Below are 22,097 nucleotides of genomic sequence, written 5' to 3' on the forward strand. Positions count from 1 at the left end.
GCCCGGCCCCGGCCGACCCGCCGCAGGGGAAGGAAGCGGGACATGACTCATGGCTTTTGTCCGCTCCGGGGTGGTCCCGGGGCGCTCCCCGGCGCCGAGGCGGCGGAGCGGGGCCCCGGGGCGGCCCCCGCGCCCCGGCCCGGAGCGGGGTGCGCCGGCGGCACGTGGCCCGCGCTGCGCCAATGGCAGCGGCCGCGACCATAGAGCGGCGCCGGGCGCCCACCGCACATCCCGCCCGCTGCCCTTCTCGCCGCTGCCGCCATCTTGCTGCAGGCGACGGAACGCGCCCGGCCGCGGCGCCGGGCCCGCGCCTCCCTCCCGCTCACCTGGGGCGCTCCCGCCCCCGCCCTCCCGCGCCGGGCCCGGCGTTACCTCTAGTCGGCCCGCAGCGAAGCCTATGCTGGGTACGAGGCCGACGGCCCGGCCGCCATCTTGGTGCAGCAGAGGGGATGTGCGTGACCTACAACATGCGGGCGGCCCCGCCCCGTCCCAGCGGGTTGCTATGGCGATGGGGCGCGCGCGTGCGCGCGGGGCCCGGCACCGCCCACGGGCGGGGCCTGGGGCGGGGCGGCCCCGCCCCTCCCCTCCCCCGGCCGTGCGCGCGCGGGAGCGGAGCTCGGGGCTGAGGGAGGCGCGAACGGAGCGGCGCTGAGGTGAGGGGCGCTGCCCTGCCCTGCCCTGCCCGGGGGAGCGCGGGGGTCCTGTGCGCGGCGTGAGGGGAGAGGGCGAGCAGGGCCGATGGGAAAGGGTCTGTCCTTTTTCAGCCGCGCGGACGGAGCCCCGAACGTGAGGGGTTGGTTGAGGCTGGGTGATGCTGGTGAGGAGGCAGCGGGACGATGGGCGCTGCGGGCGGTGCCGCGGAGGGGAGGCGCCCCGGCCGCCCGCCCAGCGCGGGTCTGGTGCTGTGTGGGCCGCCGTGGGACCCCCGGGCGGGCGCCGCGGAGGAGCGGGGCCCCTCCTATGGCGTGTAAGGCAGTCACTTCTGAAACAAGCTCATATAGAAAAACTCCAGCCGCGCTGTTGAAATCGGAGAGTGAAGAGCATGACCGACCAGCTCCCGAGGAAAATCTGGGCTGCTTCGAGGCACCCGAACGCTAAGCCCTTAACCCCGACCGTAACCCTAAGCCCCTAGCCCCGACCGCGATGCCCTGGGCTCGGGTGGCGGTCGGACGGGCCTTGGCCCTCGGGTTCGGGTGTGCTCCTGCCCGTGTGGGAGCGCTCAGACCTGACGGGAACGCTGTGGGGAAGATCATCCGTGAAAGATTCCTGTGCTTGGTCCGAATGTTAAAATCTAATGTAGCTGTAGCCATCTGCATAACTCTGCTCGCTGCTTGGTTTCTCAGTAGCTGTGAGAAACTTTCCTCTGCTCTTAGCCCGCCTCTAAGTTGGGTGACAGACAAGTCTCACAAATTAAAAGAATGTTCCTCTGTGTTCCAGCAGGATCTAGTTTTGTTTGGCATTGAAAACCTCTCATGGAGAATGCTTAAGCAGGAATCAATGACATCAACTGGGCAGGAAACTCTCTTGGAAGGAAGAATTTCTATCAGAACAATCTTACATGATAAAAGGCTCACGGATAAGTTCTTCACTAGCTGAATACATCATAGGTCATGGTCTGTTTTAGGGGCTGAAATACAGATGTTGCAGATACTAGATTTTATTTTTATCTTGCAATTTCACTTGAGAACCATATTATCCAGTTTTTATTTCGTGTCAGTAACCAGAGTGCCAGAAATTTGGCTTCATGAGAAAGGACACCAAATTGCTTCAGTGCTTAACATCTTCAGTCTGTAACTCCCATCAAACCCAAATGAGGTTAAAATTGGGTAAATATACACTTATATAGCAGCTTTGAGAAGAAAGTCCTGGAAATTATCCCAACATTGAAACAACTTTACCTTGCCTGACACAAAAAGTTTGGCTTCTGTCTAATGCTGGGCAGTTTGTTTTGATTCCAAGATGTTTCTTTCCTGGGAGGAACAGACTGAGGGGTGCTGCAAACTGAAGCAGTTTGGTGTAATTTCACACAACGCTGAACTTGCTGACAAAATCTGCTTGGAAGGTGGAAAGAATCAGGTAGCAATAATTTCAAATGTCTAGAATTAAAGTGCAAAAAGTGCAAGTGAGCTAGGTAAGAGGTGACTGTGGGCTTTGGGAGTGGGAACAGATATCTTGTGGTAAGAGAGCGAGCCAGGAGAGGGACTAGAAAGGGGAATTGAGCTCTCATCACTTGCAGATACAGCATATGCTGGCATTTTTATGTTGCCATAGTAAATCACATGATCTCTTGAAAGCACACATGTTAGTGGTTGGTGAGTCTTTAAGAGACTTTTTTGCACAGAAGTTTTAGATAAGGAATCTTTTAAAAAATGGGTTCGTGCCTGTCTATTTTATATTTCAGCTATGAAAATTTTATGTTGGTAAACAGAAGGTAGAATGACTGAGTTTGCAAGAATCTAGATAAAAGAGGAAGACAAAAAGTTTCATTTTGAAGCTGTTAGCTCTTTACAAAACACTCGAGTGTGGATGGAAATGTTGAGAAAAAGGCTTGAAAAGAAAAATAATACGTGAGTTAGGGTTTGGGGTTTTTTTGGCTTTGAAAAAACTGTTTCCTCTAAAGAGCAAGATTTCTTTTAGCAAGGTGTTTGGTTAGTTTCCAGAAAGGATGTGGACTTTCAGAATGCTTTGTCACATATCTGGTGCCTTCAGCACCCCACATTCGTGTTGCTTGAATTTATTGTCTGACTGTGTTTATAGGAGCAACAGTAGCTGAAAATTCTGCCCCTTGTTAGTACAGAAGAGTCAAATACCTGTGCTCTGGGAAGTTGACACTGTTTCAGAATCTGGCATCCAATCAGGGATGCTCCTTTTTCAATTTAGTGTGCAACAGCAGACATTATTGTGTGGTTTGTGGGTGAGTTTTTTCCTCATACAATTTTTAATAAGCTGAGAAACATTATTATTTTTTCAGATTTTTTCCTGTCATTCCCTAAAAATGTCCAAGGTAAGAACAACATTTCTGTCTTCCAATGTAACAATGTGAAACATATTTTTTGTTGTTAAATATTGTCCTTCAATGACAAATTGTGCAACTTGCATCTGTTTGATGGTGAAGAGTATTCTAAATTTACTGTCTATAGGAGGCATAATATTGAAAGATGAGTGATGTAAAATACAGATTAAAGTAGTTTCATGCAAGTATAGATCTCTGCAGTTAACTAATACTTTTGGAAGGATTTCATTTTGGTCAGAGTTGTATAAAAGCTCCTCACAAACTAGTAAGTCTCAAGTGGTTGCTTATTATTGTCTTATTTTATTTTTTTAAATTTCATTTTTAGCAACAGCCTGCTCAATTTACCAATCCAGAAACTCCTGGCTATGTTGGATTTGCAAACCTTCCCAATCAGGTTCACCGAAAGTCTGTGAAAAAGGGGTTTGAATTTACTCTTATGGTGGTTGGTAAGGAAGCATTTTATAGTTTTTCTCACAATTAATACTTGCTCACAGAGAATTTAAAGTTAAAATGAATGTTACTTGCACTCTTCTAAGGCTTCAGCTTGCATCAGAAAATTTCCTGTGCTGTTGCATTTCGCTTTCTTTTCTATTTTATTGATTCTCGCAGCAGATGTTTACCACATTACAAACCATGCCTGAGTACATTAATAAGTTTGTGGGTGAAGAAATTTCATTGTGCACTCCAGCAATCATTCCTTCCTTCCTTCTCCCTGCCTTACAGGATTCCAGCACTCCATTTAAAATGTAATTTTAAACTGGTTTTGCATTTGAATACAGTCCTAGTTCACTTGTGTGTTTTGATTAAGAGACTAGTATTAAGGAGACCATTCTATTTAAAATGTTGTTTATGCTTCTTTAGCTCAAAAGAATCTGAACCTTTTCAGTCTTTTAGTCTTTTCAACCCTTCCAAATACTCTTGTAAAAGAGAAAGACTGAGAATTGGACAAGTTGGTTTTGATGTGAGCTGTTACTTTTTACATTGATCATGATTTTATGTTAGCAGTTGTAATCTAAAGTGTCATTCTCTTTGATAATTCATTGGGAGTCTGTTGGTATGTGGAACAGAAAGAAAAATCTGGTGTCTGCAGAAATACCTTGATCTTTTGAGAAATCAGTTGCTATTCTTGAAAATTAAATAGACTCCCAAATCAGACCTGGGTGTCTTCTCTGTCTCTCTGTGAGCCATAACTTGTGAGTTTTGGTGTTTGAACTCTGTAATTCTTGCTTTTAAACAGGCTTTCACAGAAAGTATCCTAATAGAATTAGGCTCCTCATTACCTGGCACCACAAAGAATAAATCTCATTTGTGTGCTAGGTTTGCCTAAGAGAGATCACAGTGGGAATGAGCAGCAGAGGTGAGATAGTGCATGATAGGAGGTGTTTAACTTCTTAATTGTTTTGGATTTCATTAGTTACAGGGAGAGTCTGTCCTCAAACCTTTCATTAGTTTTGCCAAATGACAGCCCCAGTACTGCTTTTGTCCTCCTCCTGTATTTTGTTCTTCAGTGTTGTACACAGTTTGCCCTTATCTGTGTCTTCCTAGAACTTTATTGTAGTTTTTTATGGTGTCTTTCATTGGATTTGATTTGGATGATACCATAAAGGATATCTCATAAAATATAAGAGTAAAACCAAACTACAAGTAGCTGCTTCAAATTATGCTGTCTACTGTAACTCTTCAGAATTTACTATTCATCCTAAAAGTGTGAACATTTTTGAGAAAGAAAAGATGTGCTTTCTCTGGTGTAACTAAACTTAACTTCTAGATCTCTTAGAATTCTAATTGCAAGCAGTGCCACATAACATAATTCTGGAAGAAAGCAATGTAAAATGATATAGACCAACAGTTGTTTCTAGTCTCTTGTAAAATTGAAATAGAGGGGAAATGACATGGTGTAAGAGTAACAGAAAGGCAATTAATCCACCCATGTTAGAATAAAGTGGAACTTTATGGTTGTTGCCTGCCAGTGTTTTAAGGGATAAATGAAAACTACAGGAAGAGGACTTGAAAAAAATAGTTTCATTGAAAATTTGGAGTGGTATTTTAAGATACATTAGCAGAGGGAGGCAGCTGATGTAAGATAAAATAAACTGTGCTTTAAATTGTTGATTATTTCAACAGTTTGGAATGTGAAATCTTTCTCTTCAAATATGCACAGAGTTTAAGTATGTTCTCTTGTGGGCTGTGTCCCAGTGCCTGTGTTGAACTATTATTCTTCATTAAGTTGCCATCCTTCTTCATTTCTGAGCAGGATAATTCTTTGAAAGCTGCCTGGGCTGACAGAATCCTAATCAACGACTTTGCTCTTTCACACAGCTTTTGGTTTGATTTTTTTTGCTGTGATATCTGAAAATGTGAGCTGGAGTCTCTAAGAATTTGGCTGCTTGGCTGTGTTGCTCCCAAAGAAATCCCAGTCACTTGTATTTATTTTTATGTTCATTCTCATTATTAAGCTATGACTTCATCTTAACAGTTATTTCACTTAAGAGTCACTAAATTGCTGGAGCCAATATAATCATTGACAGCGACTATGAGAACTGATTTATGTGTAATATTTACCCATCCTGGAACTGTGGCATGTGGCATTGGGTGTAATCATCCTTATTTGGTTCTGCTGAAATGATTCCTTGTGACTGCTGAGTTACTCTGGGTCCGTGTCACCTTCACTGGTGAAGCCTGCACTGGCACAATCTGATCTTGAAAGCCACATTCTATAAGGCACTAAAAACTGGCAGCTCCTACTCAAATCTTCATTTTAAAATCATTTCCATCCTTTATTTTTCTTTTGTTTAGAAATTTTTATCAGATTCATATTGCAGAATAGTTTGTGTTACTCAGAGATTCTGTGGCCCATCATTTTTTAGCATCTAATTTTTTAATTTAATCCTATCAACACCTGAAATAAAACTAAAATTCTAGAAAAAGGTCTCTTCATTGAACTCAGGTACTGAGCATTTGAAGCTACTGCTCTTTTTTATACTGTGGACTTCTGTTCTAATTAAAATCTTGATCTTTAACTAATTAATTGCCCTCTGAATTTTCCTCATGACCATCAATATCTCTGGAACAAAAAAAAATATTTACAGTACAATTTGGTAATCAGTATTAAATCAGTAATCAGCAGGATTAAAAAATTGCTCAGTGGCCATACTCCTCATGCTTTGAGTTCTTGTTTGCCATATTGGCAGAAAAACAGAAATAAATCCTACTTTATGATGCCTGGCTGTACAGAAGTTCAGCAATGCATTTTTCATTGTTTAAATTGATGACAAAGCCTTGACAGGATATAGCTTCTCACTGGGTATGATATTTCACATTCTGGAGTGATAACAGAAAAGCATGTCTTAATAAATCAGGAGACATGGAATGGGAAATCTTAAGTCTAAATGGGTCACAACTCCACTTGACTAGCAGCATTAATCACAAATCATCAGTGAAAGCTCTGGGAAAGTGCCAAGATGTAAAAATTGTTTTTCAATCTTTTTGTGCAAACTTGGTTAATCTAAAATTCGAAGAGGTAAATTTTTAATTTGAAAGAAATATGAAAAAATCCTATAGTCAGATAATGCTGTCAGATACTCCTGGAATTATTTTTGTAAATATGTTGAATTTGTCTTTATACTGAATCACAGGTGAATCTGGATTAGGAAAATCTACATTAATCAACAGCCTCTTCCTGACAGATCTCTACCCAGAAAGGATAATCCCAGGAGCTGCTGGTAAATACATCTTTGCTCAGTGGTTTTTGGAGTTGAATGCCTTTATCTTTGAATTTTGGAAACAGCCAGCAGTGATTTCTAGCTGTAATAGTTTCTAATGTATTTCTTGACACTTGAGCTGTTTGATAAAACCATTTTCCTCTTCACCCAGAATATCTATCAGGTCTTTGTTATTTAGTCCTTGGGTGTATTCATATTAACACCTAGAAATTTGATCCCTTCTTTTGCTTAAAACCAGTCATTGTGTCACAGTAAGATAAACAATCAACTAAAAGACTCAGAGAATTTACTTAGTTTTTAATCTCTTACAATTGCAAATATGTGAATTGTTTATTCCTGCTTTCACCTAAATTCATTTGCTTTGGATTGATATTTAGTGAATGAGAACTTCACTTTCTGTTCTTCAGTTCCTTGTCCTATTTCTATTAATCAAAGTATGCAATAATCCAACAAAAGAGAATATTGTAATAAAATAAGAGATGCAATTTTTCTCTTTTTGTTACCTGTTGAATGACTTGCTTTAATGGTTTATATGTTAGCTGATAATTACTTGTAACTTCCAACCTTAGGGAAAAAATCCATTACATATAATTTTGTATTGTTCTCCAATTACCTATGGTTTTGTCTCAGTCCCTTTTGCCTTAATTTCTACATTATTTTTAAGAAAAGTGTGAAACCTCATATAGTCCTCTAAAAACATCTAAAGAATTTAGTACTGAGTCTTCTTCTTATCAGGCCTCAGAATGTAGTTGATAGAATAATATTTCTGCTGTTAATCTGCCAATTAATCTTTGGAGTTTATCTCAGAATGAGATGGAGTTTGTTGTCTTTCAGACAAGATCGAGCGCACGGTGCAGATCGAAGCCTCGACAGTGGAAATCGAGGAGAGGGGCGTGAAACTGCGGCTGACGGTGGTGGACACCCCGGGATACGGGGATGCCATCAACTGCCGGGACTGGTACGTGCACAGGGGGTGGCTCTTGATCTGGCTGTGGAGACTGGCACACATTTCTTATCTGTGGAGACTGGCACAGATTTCTTACCTGTCCTGGGAGGTGGAAGTGTGGTGTGTGTCTGGGAAATGCTGGATTTGAGGGGAGATTTTTTGTTTTCTAATTTTGAGGAAGCTTAATTTCAGTGTTATGCATTAATTCTGATACATGTGAAGAGGCATCAGTAACTTTAACACAACTTGAAATAAATTTTGTGGCACTTATTTTTCTTCGTTAACTTCCATTTTGCTTGAAAGAGCTTTAAGTGAACAGTGACCTTGAGTCTCAGTAATACTCTGAGAAAGTAAATCACCTACTCTTCAGTGCAGGCAAAAATCCACCTCTAGATCTTATCCACATTTGCTTGAGCATTCTCAGATTCTGTGGCTAATTTTTAAGTGCTTTTCATTGTCTTAGATTTTGTTTGTTTGGGTTTTTTCTTTTTTGTTTACAAATGTAAGTTATAGTAAATACTGAGGAGTAATCTTGAGATCATTGGCAATCAGTTTTCAATGCTAATCCCTTCTCCCACGTCTCTCAAGCCCCTGAACCTCAAGGTAACCTCCAGCTTTCCCCAGAACTTTGGAAATTAGTGCCTCCTAATAAAGTGAAATTCAGGTTCAAGACCACGTATCCTGTCCTGGTGAGCCCAAGGGCTACTGCATGAGCAATCTCCTGTTCAATTTTTTCAAAAGCTTGTTGTTCAGGACTCCACCTGAAATCATTCTTGTGGGTCACATGTTAGAGAGGCCTTACAATCTGCCTGTACTCTGGCATACGCACCGTACAAAAATCTGCACCTGGGAAAGCCTGAGCTTCACTCCTGCTGGTCACTGAGGACAGAACTGGTGTTTAGTTGATCACATCCATTGCAGTCTGATGATGCCTATTGTGCCATTTGTGCCTAAAAACTGGATTTCCTGGCCAAGTCCCTTGACTTTACTTTGTTTTATGGCAAAACCAACCCTCAGGAAGATCTGGATTATCTTCTCCCCTTGCTCAAAACCTTCCTCTGCCACGTTTCCCCACACGATCATCAATGTACTGCAAGTGTTCTGAAGCTTTACAGTTCAGAAGTAACATCAGCCCTTCTATTCTGTCTGAGGACAAGCCCACTGGAAACTGGAGCTGTGTTTGTGCTTGTAGAATTTCCTGTGGTGGTTGTACTTCCTTCTCAGCTCCTGCACCCATGCTGCTGAGGCAGTGGTGGGTTTTCAGTCCCACTTCCTCATGTCTTTTCTGTGGTCATGCAGTAAAACCACAGGTAACCTTGTCGTGTATATCCTGTCTCTTGAGGATGCGGGTGTTTGCTCCCAGTAGCAGAGGCTGGCCCATACTGGTGGAGTATGGAACATTTCTTCTCTAGCTTGCTCGAGTTTTTCAAATCTGTTCTTAATCTTTCTGGACAGTCTTTCCACAGCTGAGGTGCAGGTTTGGTAGGGAAGAAAAACAATTATATTAATCTTGCAGAGTTGGGGCACCTGGAGCACTGTTTGCTCTCCTTTCATTGACACCAATGCCAATGAGTTGAGGTACAATAGTGCACTCCATACAAACTTCTGCCACGTGGATTGTGTGCAGGGGACCTCATCTGCACCTACAGGGACAGATGATTGTTTGCACCCCTGTAGATTGCCTCCAGCACAGCTAATTCTCTCAGGTGCTGATACCTTCCTCCATGGCCTTCCACCTGCCTGGTCACACCCTTACATCATCCTTGAGAGAATACCTTTCCCTCACAGTTGACAGAAGTCACCACCAGAGCTAAGAGTTTCTGTCCTCTTCCCAATCCCCTTGTCAGTGCCCATATTCCAGGGCAGGGATCCCACTTTCTTGGCTTCCCTATGATCTGGTTCCATATGGTGGGCTGTGATATCCTGGTACCAGAGCAGCCAGGTTGCCATGGTCTCCCCCAGTTGGCAGCTGAAATCTTCTCACATATCTTACCAGGGATAGCAAGTGGGTAATTATCTCTGGTCCTGACTCTTCCTCCTGCTATGAGGGCCCTGCTTCCTCTTCATCCTTCACTAAGCAAACTGATTTGGTCTTGGATTTCTTCTGTGTAGGGGCAGCTGTTGGTGGCCCAGGTTGTGGCAGTGGCTCAGCTGCAGTTGGAATGGCCGTGGTGCCTGTCACTCTGCTTTCCTCCTCCTCACCTGAGGATGTTCTCTAGTGATGAGCAGTGTCCAGTAAATAAAAGCCATGGCTCAGCACACTGCAATAAGTTGCTCCTCTCTGAAGCTGCTCTCTCCTGTTGATCTGGGCCAGAACCAGGAGACTAGTGCACAAAAAGTTGGATGTGAGCAGGCAGTCCCTGAAAGCCATTGGCATCCTGGGCTGCATCAAAAGCAGCGTGGCCAGCAGGCTGAGGGAGGGAGTTCTGCCCCACTCCTGTGAGTCCTGCATCCAGCTCTGGGCTCCAGCACAAGACAGACATGGACCTGTTGGAGCAGGTGCAGAGAAGAACCAGGAAAATGTTCCAAGGGCTAGAACAGCAGTAAAGAGAGCCTGGGAGAGTTGGGCTTCCATCTGAAAAAGGGAATGTCTCCAGGGAGACCTTACTGAGGCCTTGAAGTATATCAAAGGGGCTCACAGAAAACATGGAGAGAGACTTAATACCAGGGCCTGTAGTAGCAGAGCAAGGGGCAGTGGTTTGAAACTGAGAGTAGATTTAGATTGGATGCAGCAGAGACTTTTTTACAGTGATGGTGTTGAGGCCCCTGGCACAGGTTGCTCAGGCTGCCCCATCCCTGAAATTGTTCAAGGCCAGGCTGATTGAGGCTTAGAGCACCCTGGACTAATGGAAGGTGTCCCTGCCCATGACAATAGCTTGGAAATAGGTGATCTTTAAAGGTCCCTTCCAATGCAAACCATTTATGATTTTGAATCAGTTTGGAAAAAGAACCTTAAAATGTCTTCAAAATGTGTGGTTAATGTTAATCAAGATTTAAACACTAACCCAAGAGAAATTTGTTGTATACTTTATGTTATTATATATACATATACATATAATATGCATAATAGCTTGTTATTCTAGAATTCAATTAACATTTTAAGATATATGCTCTTGTATTTTCCCTATTCTGTAGAATCAGTAAATAAATTTTCATCCCTCAGAAGATTGGTTCATCAAGAGGGTATTTTAGTGGTTTAATACTACCTCTGAGGGTCCTAAAATCATGGAGCATTTGGTGATTCCTCAAATCCATGTTTGTTTTACAGTTTTAAGACCATAATCTCTTACATTGATGAGCAGTTTGAGCGATACCTGCACGATGAGAGTGGATTGAACAGAAGGCATATCATAGATAATCGAGTTCATTGCTGTTTCTATTTCATTTCACCATTTGGTCATGGGTAGGTGTTTCTCTGTCTTTTTTTTTCTTCTTTTTTACATTTTTTTATCTTAGAGAGTTGTTTTGTGCCTGTTGACCTAAATTTTCAGAATCAGGTTGCCATTACTTAAGCAACTGCTATAACTGCTGACAATAATTGGCTGTGTTCCTTTCTCTCTGTGTAAAGAGAGATATTTATGTTGGAGTGGAAATAAATTAGTAATTTAGTGTAAAAATAAATAAAAATTTTCCATATTCTAATTTTAGCCTTAAGCCTCTGGATGTTGAGTTTATGAAGGCCATACACAACAAAGTAAATATTGTACCAGTGATTGCAAAAGCTGATACACTTTCTCTGAAAGAGCGAGAGAGACTTAAGAAAAGGGTGAGTGTTTTTCTAGCTTGCAGAAATGTGTTGTGCTTTGGTTGTGGCAGCGTGGTGGCTGAAGAGAGGGGCATTCTCATTAACCTTACTCTGACGAAAATATAATCTCATGTGCAGGGTAGCATCACTTAATATGTAGTTTGATATCCTATGAATTATTTTATTATGTATTTAAGTGAGACATTGTCCTTAGAGTGCTGTTTGCAAAATGGCAGTCTGGCTACATTTACAATTAGATAATGAGTGAACTTTGAAACTTTAGAAAAATATTGAAATACATTTGCTGATGGTAATTGCTCTGTTACCTGTTTAATCAGTCCCAAAGCAGAGATAGTACCTGCATATAGAATGTGCATATGTATATTTGGGGTTTTTTACCCAGTCAGAATTCTGATGGTTAAAAAATGGGATTTTCAGAGACGTTTCTGATTTTGAGGTTGTTTTTCTTCCCCTGTGTCACTCCTAAAGCATTCCAGTTCTGTCTTCCAGAGGCAAGACCTCTTAACACATTCAGTCGTGCAGGACTTGATGCTGTATTTGCTGGGAGGAGGTGGGATTCAACAAACCATCATGAGCTAATAACAGCCATGAAGTTTAGAGAGAAAAGTTAGAATTAACTTGTCAAAGGCATGCTCCAGTCTTAGCTCTTGCATTGTAAATTTTATCATTTTTGTCAGTTATGCTGAAAATCCTTATAATTATCTTACCCAATCTGGAATAAAAACAGAGGCTTTATATATAGTATACTCTGTAGGTATATTTAGAGTGCTAGAATTCTGCAGAAAAAAAAGATTATTCTTTTTTAAAGAGTAAAATTTGGGGTCTATGGCAAATGGATTCCTGCTGCAGGTACCACTACTGGCAGTAATGAAAAAAGTATTTGTTGGGTCTATATCTCAGTTTTTTAAACACTCCCAACCCTACCCCCCAAGTAGTAATTCAGAGGTAAGAGCAAGGAGGTTAAGCTGCAGAAAGCATGTATGACTTCAGAATCAATGCTTTTATTATTACAAAAAAACCTGCAAAGGTTTCACAGTTTCCACAAAGGATGGTGTTTTTGTGAACACTCTTGTTCATCTGGAAGTCTGTGGCAAGTAGTTGTTGAATATCATGAAGAAATATGGTATTTAAACCCAAATCCTTGTTGAGCAATTTGGATCAGTAAGATAAATCCAGATTTCCTAAGAGAGTGTAAACTAAGTAATTTTATGTTAAGATTTAAAAGTACTAATTCATATGTACATTATATTGATTTCTTTTATTGTGTATCTCAGATTCTGGATGAAATAGAAGAGCATGGCATCAAGATTTATCACCTGCCTGATGCTGAATCAGATGAGGATGAAGATTTTAAAGAGCAGACCAGACTCCTGAAGGTGTGACTGGTTTAATAGGTTATATAAGTGGATAATATATTGTATTTTTCAGACTGTTCAGATGGCTTTAGAACAAGACTTGCAGTGCAACCTAGAGTGAGTCACTGTGTCTCTGCCCAGGCTTCCCTAGCTTGGAAGATGGTGGCAGCAGTTGCATTTATTTATTTTACACCTTTAATTTAAAAGAATGATGAACTTATTACCATAATATGCAGTGGTGAGCAGAACAAGAGTTGTTCTTGGAGTTGTTTGTCCTGGTTCATTATGAGTAACTTTTGCACTTTTGGCTTTCAGGCCAGCATTCCATTTTGTGTCGTGGGGTCCAATCAACTCATTGAAGCAAAAGGTAAAAAAGTCAGAGGTCGGCTCTACCCATGGGGGGTAGTTGAAGTGGAGAACCCAGAGCACAATGACTTCCTGAAGCTGAGGACCATGTTAATGTAAGTTAGAAAATCCCAATTAAAGAGTAGTTTAGAAAACAATCACCAAGATAATCAAGCACTGTACTGGGGGGTTGCTGCAGTTGTGTAATCCCTGGACACCTTCAGAATTTGTGTGGGGAAGGCCATGAGCAGCCTTGGCCTTGCTGAGCCAGGCCTAGTCCAGGTTGGGCCACACAGGAAACATGGGTTCTCTGTGATCTTCATTACTCAGTGATTCTGTGAAAATAATGATTTGTCTGATTCTTTTGTCGAATGTAGTGTTGTATTGCTACTCAGATGCCCTGGAACATAAACAGATTGTGGTTATTTCAATGTATCTCTAAGTAGATACACTTGTAAAGGAGCAGACTTGCAAAGTCCACTGGTTGTTTTTTTCCTGGTCTTTGTTACTCTGTTTCCCCTGCTCAGCTTCATCAAAGGCCTGGCCCTGGAGCACAACCTCTGTCAGGGCAGGCTCAGGGCTGAGGTGACCTTCTCTGTGTCCCTTAATGCACCATTGAACTGAAATTAGCTTTTAAATCAGTATGCTAAGTGGGTGTGCATGCTGAGCACATTGATCCAGGACAGTGCTGAATGCAAGAGTTGCTTAAGCAAACTGATGTGACACAAGGATGTTTTATCTTTTAATTGCTTTTCTTCCTCCAGCACCCATATGCAGGACCTTCAGGAGGTGACCCAGGATCTTCACTATGAGAACTTCCGCTCTGAGAGGCTCAAACGAGGCAGCAGGTTCTCATCTCATGGTTACACACTGCTTCTTCCTCCTCTGAAACTGCAGTTTGCTTTCCCTGTGTCCCACCTACCGTTGCATTGCTAGGATTTGGTACACCAAGGGCAGCTCTGTAACTCCAGTCAACATCAAGTTCTATTGACAGCTTACAAAGAGCGTAACAAAAAATAGTTGGTAAATCTAAATGCCAGTTGTGGAGTTAGGGAAGTGTGGAATAGAGCAGTGCTTTGGTCTGGGGATTAAACACGGCTGGATTGGAATGCTGAAGGTACTAAGTAGGACAGATCTCTATGATAAATGTTGTCTTTAAAAAAAATCTGTTGATTAGATCAGACCTGATATCTTAAAAAGAGTGTGGGTTTTTTTCAGAATTAAGAACTGGACTATTTGGATTGGGCCTTTAAAAAGAGATGATCAGGGTTTTTTGCAATGCTTTGTTAAATATGACATACAAAAATAGTAGCAGTCACAGAGTAATGGCTGTTAGCCCTGTTTTGAGCTGGGCTGAGTAGGGCAGAGCTTTCTGGAAAGAGAGCTGGGCAAAACACCCCATTTTTACCTACAATAGCAGGTCTGTAGAGATGAGCTGGTGAGTTCTTGTGGGAAACTCTGTGTTTCCTGCTTTAGGTGTTTCAGCTGCATCTCTTCTTATAGCCACTAGAGGGTTCCAAATTGCACATTTTGGGGGCTTTGGGGAGTTTTGCAAAAGTTTCCCCATCCTGCTGTTGACAGAGATTTTGTCACATGTCTGGTCAGTTCTCAGCAAAAGGAGTTTTCCTTTTACAGTTTCCTGCCTGTAGCATTGGCCTACAGGCAAGATAACATGCTCTTCTCTTCTGACTTTAAATCTTGCCTTCTGAAATTCAAGGTAAAAGTCCCCAAACTTCCCAAGTTCTGGCACCTCTTATCCAACACGTGTGTACAAAGGCCTTAGAAGTAATGTGACCTAAGGTCATCCAATTTTTAGAGGATTTCAAGTTGCTGTAAAGTTGGGTATGTGAGACTAAAATATGTTTTTATATCTTTTCCAGTTAAATGACCCATATACCTTTGCTTTCACATTTCTGAAATGGTACTAGAATGTAGTTAGGTTTACTATAAGTGAGGTAGATTTCATGTGAATTTATTTCAAGCTTGCATTTCTACTACCAGGAGTGCTTGACAATAGGTGCTTGGTGACTACTCACTGATGATCTCAGAGGTTTTGGGGCACACTGGATTATTTTACAGTGTATTTCTCTGTTAATTTTTTAACACACCCCAGTTTGTTTGCTTTGCATATTTGATGGCACTTGCTTGATTAGATCCATTAGTAGAACTTCCCTGTTGTGACATGGAGTAGGAAAAAGCTGTTAGCAAAGTGATGGGAAATCATGAGTAAAGCCAGGTCTCTTCTCCCAAGCAGCAAGTGATGCCGTAACAACAAACAGCCTCCAGGGAGGTTTAGATTGAATATTAGGAGAAATTTCTTCACAGAAATGGTGTTTAGCCACTGGCACAGGCTGCCCAAGGGCAGTGGTGGAGCTGCCATCCCTGGAAGTGTTCAAACTGCTGGTGGATGTGGCACTGGGGGACATGGTGTACTGGTGAGCACAATGCTGGGTTAATGCTTGGACTCAGCAATCTTAGAAGGCTTTCCCAACCTTAGTGATTTTATGTTTCTAACAATATTAATATTATTTTAGGAAAATAGAAGATGAAGAAGTAAATAAAGACCAGATTCTACTTGAGAAGGAAGCAGAAGTAAGATGACAGAACTTTATATTCTTGTAATGGGGGAATTTTCTTCTTTCCTTGGTACCTAAGAGCAAATATTTATATGATCTTGCTAATTGGTAAGGGAAAACAGTTATATGTCAATATAAAGTTATTAAAGGTTCACTGAGAAAATGAAATGAGAGGAGACTCAGACTCAGGATAGGGATTTTTTGGAACAAATGGAATCTGGTAAAACATGATTCCACTGTGTGATCCACAATGGATGTAATGCACACTGTGTGGGCAGGGAGATCCATCCTCATGGGAGTAAGGGTTCTGCAGTTAACAGCTGCAGGTTGGGACAAAGTCAGTTCAGCTCTGCAGCAAAAAAGAGAAAGGTGGTAGAAATGGTCAGAAATAAAAAATGAAACAGAAATTCTCATTCTGCCACTATGACAAATACAGAATGCGTAGCTCTAATGCTGCTTTTCTTGTTCCTCTAACCTATAAAGGTTAGAGATAGACAAGACCCAGAAAAAGTGCAGTGAAAAGCAAAATGTGGGCAGAAAGGCTGAAGTGGAGACCTGAAGCAGGTCCTAGGGTAGATGAGATTAACAGCCTTGTTGGGAAGTAGATGACAGGAGGGAAAGGAACTAGCATGATCACAGATGGCAGAATGAATGAGAATCTGCTACACACGCAAGATGTCATGGTTAATGGGATTAATAGATGGCTGATTTCGATTAAATTCAATTAAATAAGATACTTCTAACATAGTCTGTAAATTGTGATATTCATTAACATGGAATTTGTACATAGCAAGGTATTTTTGAGCAGGTGAGCTCAAAAGTGCTGAGGTGGGAGAAGTGGCTTTCTCCATGAATGTGCTTGCTAAATGCAAAGGTGGAGTTTATGGTTTGGCAAGCTCCAAAGCAAAGGGACAGATTGTAGATTGTGAGCACTGTGGAGAGGTACTGGGATGGACACCTGGCTGTGAGGCTGGACCATGCACTTCCCAAGAGCTGGTCCTAGGGAGAGGGCTGAGTCAGATGAACTCCTCAGCCTGCCCCAGCAGGAGCAGTTGCTCAGACTTCTACTGGTGACACTAGTGAGGACCCAAGTCCCAAAATGTAACCAAAGGAAAATGAAAAGGGTTGTTGTTGCAAACAATATGAAAAAAAAGTATAGTGTAAGCATTCTACAGGTTTAACTTTATTGTTAAGCTTAACAGTTTAGTTTGAGCTTACAGTGTGAGTGCACAAAGGCACCCAAAATGATTTCCATAGTGAGGTTGACTTGCCACTTTGTCAGAGTCGGGTGCAATAAAAGGATTTAAGTAATGTGTGTGCAGTATGGTTCAATTAATCTTTGTAGGTGATTTACATACTTTTCTTGTGCTCAAATGTTTAATATGTTTAAATGCAATACTCTAAAACTGAGCTTTGACCAAGTTTAATTATGCTTGTGTCTCACTGGGTGTTTGTCTGTAATACTTGCTTCCACCTACTCATCCCTAGCAAGGGAGGTGGGGAATAATCCTGACAATTTTTCTTTTTATTTTTGATGACAGATACAGGAATAGTTTGGAGAGACATAACTAGGCTGGGTTTTTTTGTGATAAACTTTAGTAAGTGTAAATGCTTGTTCAGTACTTCAGAACCATAATTTTTATACAGTTAACGTCAGAGACTTCAATTTAGGGATGCTTAAAAATCCCATCCCACAGTGCAGTAATGAAGCCAATTTATCTCAGTCAGTAAATGCCAACCTCTTCAGGGATGAAAGGCGATAAAAGAAGATGCCATAACCTGAGATCGTTACCTGTCAGATAAAGAAAATGCAGATCTGTGATCCCTCTTTAATAAAAATAAGTATTAGAGTGGTGACAGTGAAGAATTATACTCTGAGGTGAGAGCGGGCTACAGAATTCTTCTGTGCTGCTTTTCCAGCTCCGTCGCATGCAGGAGATGATTGCAAGGATGCAGGCACAGATGCAGATGCAGATGCAAAGTGGAGAAGGTGACAACAGTGCAGTTCATGGGCACCATGTGTGAGGCCTTGGGTAAGATGCTCCAATAGCCACTTAAAGGGCTTCTCCTTTAGCTGCTTTCTAGTGTGCTTGGTGTTAAGTTTTGGAAAAACTTTACAAGATGGGTTTCTATGGGTTTCAATCTTAATTTTAATTTATAAGGATTAACTGCTGTTTACAAAGTTAAATGGCTTGGAGTTAAACTAAACAGTGTGGTGTTGTGTGTATATATGAAAATTTTCTAGAAAGTCAATACAATACATACTGGTAAGAATTATGGAAGAAGTCTCTGAAATAGTTTAAACAAGTTTCTAAATGTCATGATGAAGTAACTGTTTCCTTGTGACTTATAAAATGTGTGCAGTTCTTCCAGGTTTCCTAATGTGAGAAGACTGCTGATCTGAAATGGTTTTTTTCCTGTCTTATTTTCAGATGGTTTTATTCCCTGACTCACAGGAGACCTTCTGGAGTTGGATTGCAGTGGTGGAGGCAGAGAGGATGCCTCTTGCTTCCATATGATCTGCAGCTTGCTGTAGAGTTTCAAGTGGGACTGTTCTGTGGTAACATCTTGGGAGATGTATTTCATAATGTAGTCAGTCGGTATTTTTATATATTATACATGTTTGACTTTCTTTTTCTTTAGTGCTTCTTATCTTGAGGTTATTTTAAATTTCCTATTAGGAATACAAAATAGTAATTGAAAATTTTCTAGCCTGATAAGCATTAGATAATTTTTTTAATATACCTTATTAGCTCCCTGCTTTTAACTTTGTATTCCATTTAGAAGTAAACAGCTGTCAGTTATACCTTGTTCAAGGCTGGGTAACAGTCACCTCACTAAGGATGCACCCCTGCAAGGTTAATTTTATATATATTGCAGTGTTTACATGTGTGTGCAAGACCAGCAGCCCTTTCTCTGTCTCTGCTCACAGCAGAGGATTTCCTTGGCCTCTGCAAAATATCAGAGGAAAATTCAAGCATGCCTTGTGTCTTAGTGAAAGAAAGAGGAAATGCCTCTATGAGAGGCACACTGTATGTTACATGACAGGCATTATTTCTTTTAGATTTAACCTTGAGGGTTATTATTTTCCTAAAATCTTTTACTCTATTGCAGCTAATTTTGAGTAGTTTCTTGTAAGCCATCACAAATTACTCCAGCTATTTTCTGGCATTATTGTAGCCAAACAAACTTGAATAAGGCTGATTTTATTGTTGAATGAGGTAATCTCCAAAGAGTAGTTTTCTATGCATGAATGTTTCCTATATCTAACGGATAAGAAATTCTATAATGCCTAAGAAGTATTTTCATATTATTTTTGGGCTATTGCAAATTGTTACATGTAGTAAAAATATATATTAGCACCCTTCTCTTTTTAAAAGTGACCTGTTCCTGACTGGGTCAATGCAAACTGTATTTTAAGTCCTTACTCCAGGATGAAGTCAGCAGTATTACTTCAGGAGCGACCCTGGTTTTTTAATTAGGCCAAGGTCACTTTCCTAATCCTGGTAGCAGAGGGGACAGTTTTTATCTTGGCTGCACTCGTGCTGCAGATGGTGCCTCGTGCTGTGTTTGCAGCAGACAGTCAGAGTAGCACACAGCTGCCCAGGTGGTGGCTGCCAGGGCAGGCAGGGACACACCCTGGGCTGTCTGCTGCTCCTGATAATGCCAGCAATCAGATTTCTTCATCTGATCTATCAAAAACCATCCTTATCTGAGCAGCTAATAAGCAGATAAATAGAATTGCAACTTCTTTTGGCTCTTTGAGCTCAGGTGCAGCTGCGACTTCTATAATTTTGTTAGTGTTTCTTTGAAAAAAATAATAGAATTACTATAGCTAATGTCTAATTCCAGTGGTACTTCAGTGGCTAGATTAAATATAAACCTATTAATCAATTTTTACCTGCCTGAAGCTACTGTTTTATGTTTGAATCTCTCTGAAAATGTGAAGTAAAACCCTGTATTGTAGGCTTTGCTGAGGGGCTCCAGCTCTCTTTTCAAAAGTATGTACTATCCAAGTTTTACACGACTCATTTGACCTTTTCTAACCTTGACAAAAATGAAAATGGGAACCTTTTTGTATGCAACAAAGTGTTAAATCCCATTTAGTCCAATCTCTACACATAAACTTGAATAGAAATTCTTGACTTGCTTTTTCAAAAGAAAGTGTAGGACCAAAGTAATGTAGCAGCGCTGTCAGAGAACACTCCACAACATCTTATTTATTTCTATTACCATGAGCCTGTACTTGAAGAAAAACTGTGAAATGTAAAATGTCTGCACAGGAGCCTGGTTGTACCTGTCACTCTCACTGTGTATATTGGATTCATAGGATTTTTCCCTGTATTTTTAGCATGGGAACAAGAGCAGATTGTCCATTTCTTTAGTGCTGTTTGGTCACCATCTGTGAAATTATTTTAGGCAATGTGTGATTCTTTGGAATATTTACATAGCTATTAAAATATTTGATCAGGATAAAGCATTTCATGTGATTCTTAAACAAAAAATAATTCATCTAAAAATTCATCAGGAGAGATATTTTTGTACGTTGTTTGGTATTTAATGGCAAAACCAAGTTTATGGCACAGCCATTTTAGCTGCAATACTCAAGACAGGTAATTGATTGCCACTTCTTCCCAAGCCTTTGGGACAATTGTTCATAGTGTGCCTGATGTTTCTGAAGGTCTATTTCCCCTTCACTTTTCTTGGGATGGTCTTGAAATCGATGGCTTTGTGCTAAGGCATGAAAAGCAGGACTACTTTTCTCAGAAAAGCTGCTGGTAAAAAAGGATATGTGTAGCAGAAAGGCTTGGGGACAAAGGTAGATTCTGTTTAGTGGCTTGCTGAACTGGCCACAGTTCTTTTTCTATTACTGTGTTGTGACAGGTTTTATTTTAGGAGTAAAAATACTTTTGAATTTGCAGAGTTTTATAGTTGATAGCAAAAATTACTTATTCTTGGTACAAATACTTATTATAATCTATGTACTACAATAGCCAAAACCATAATAAAAATCGCTAAAAAGCTATTTTGTGTTTATGATGATTCTTTGTTATACTCTATATTAACTTGTGGTGATATGTTTGAAGTGTTGTCCTGTTTCAGCCAAGACAGGGTTAATTTTCATGGCAACCAGTGAGGACAGGATTGGTGTGGCAGTGAGTGGGGTTGGGTTCCATGGTAAGCATTTTTCCATGTGAAGAACTCTCTCTTTTGTATCCTTTTTATTATTTGAAATGGTTGCTATTGCTGTTCCTTTTCTTGTCTCATTACAGTTTCCAGTGAATTGTTCTTATAACATTTTGTGCTTCCAGTTCTCCTCTCCATCCCAATGCAGAAAAGAGGGAGAGAGGAAGAGGGAGCGAGTGATTGGCAGCCTGGTTTGGAGTTTAGTGGGAACACTAAATTGGGGAATACCATTCCTAAACCAGGACAGCCTTAATTCAGCCCCAGTGTGGGGCACGAAGGGATAATAACAGATCTGCCCAGAGCAGGTTGGGAACATTTGATCCAAGCATTTTCTGTGTTCAGTCACAGCGTTGCTCGGTCTGTTCCTCTGGCTGTGGTGCCTGGCTCTGTACATTGCCACAGATGCTGCTGGTGGGGAGTTTTTTCAGAGCAGGGAGAGCAGTCAGGATTGCTTTGTTCTGTACTGTGGGATGCCAGTTTATGACATTGTAAATCGAGGGCAATGAGGGTCACTTGAGTATTCAGTGTTGCTGTCCGGGGAGGACAGGGAAGGATGATTTTCCCCAGCTTTTCACCCTTTTTTCCTCCCTCAGGCCTGTTACAATAGCTTTTGAGAATTGTATTGCTTTTGTATGTTAAGGCAAACATGTTCTTGTTGCCAAGTCTGCCAGGTCTACTCAGTGGGCTCCATGCCATGTTGAGAGCCAGGACATATTTCCAGGGAGGTCACTCAGAGATCTCCCCCAAGGGTGAACAGGTGCACATAGCATGGGAGAAAATGGGCCACGTTTTGGGGAAATGCTCTGCCACAGTGGTTTTGAAGTTCACCCCTAAAGAAGTACAGGACCCTGTTAAAGTGACAGAATATTTGCAAGGAGAATGCTGTGGCAACTCCAGAGAGGAGAAACTTATTGCAGTGTGCTGAGCCCTGGCTTTTATTTACTGGATACTGCTCGTCACTAGAGAGCACCCTCTGGCAAGAAGGAGGAAAACAGCAACCGTGGCTGTCTTTAGACTCTCCCTTTCTTTGCTCCTTCCATTTGGGATCCTGCAAGCTCCCAGCATTTTCCTTGTATTTCATCCATACTTTTGGGATAGCATTTTTGTAGGTTCCACTTGTCCTGGTTAGAGTGATGGTGGCTTGTATGCCCAAATGTTCCCTTTTCTGAGGACAGGAGTTCAAAAAA

At 41.3% G+C, this 22,097-nt stretch overlaps 2 protein-coding genes across 2 annotated transcripts in view; one reads left to right on the forward strand and one right to left on the reverse strand.

The window, feature by feature from the left end:
• Nucleotides 1-522, reverse strand: part of HDLBP (high density lipoprotein binding protein) — a 38,514-nt gene extending 37,992 nt beyond the window's left edge. Inside the window, exon 1 of the mRNA XM_063408728.1 lies at nt 373-522. The gene's annotated coding sequence lies outside the window, so the exon portion shown is untranslated. The remainder of the gene's footprint in view (nt 1-372) is intronic.
• Nucleotides 523-561: 39 nt separating this feature from the next.
• SEPTIN2 (septin 2) lies at nt 562-20,749 on the forward strand. Its single transcript, XM_063408204.1, has 13 exons — nt 562-653; nt 2,972-3,004; nt 3,339-3,459; nt 6,649-6,735; nt 7,570-7,693; nt 10,950-11,084; nt 11,330-11,447; nt 12,722-12,823; nt 13,118-13,263; nt 13,912-13,995; nt 15,682-15,739; nt 17,644-17,756; nt 18,156-20,749. Exons 2-12 carry the CDS (start codon nt 2,996-2,998, stop codon nt 17,746-17,748), a joined length of 1,089 nt encoding a protein of 362 aa, XP_063264274.1. The 5' UTR covers nt 562-653; nt 2,972-2,995; the 3' UTR covers nt 17,749-17,756; nt 18,156-20,749.
• Nucleotides 20,750-22,097: the final 1,348 nt, after the last annotated feature.

This window comes from Prinia subflava, chromosome 11, assembly GCF_021018805.1.
Source record: "Prinia subflava isolate CZ2003 ecotype Zambia chromosome 11, Cam_Psub_1.2, whole genome shotgun sequence".
NCBI classification, from domain to species: Eukaryota; Metazoa; Chordata; class Aves; order Passeriformes; family Cisticolidae; genus Prinia; species Prinia subflava.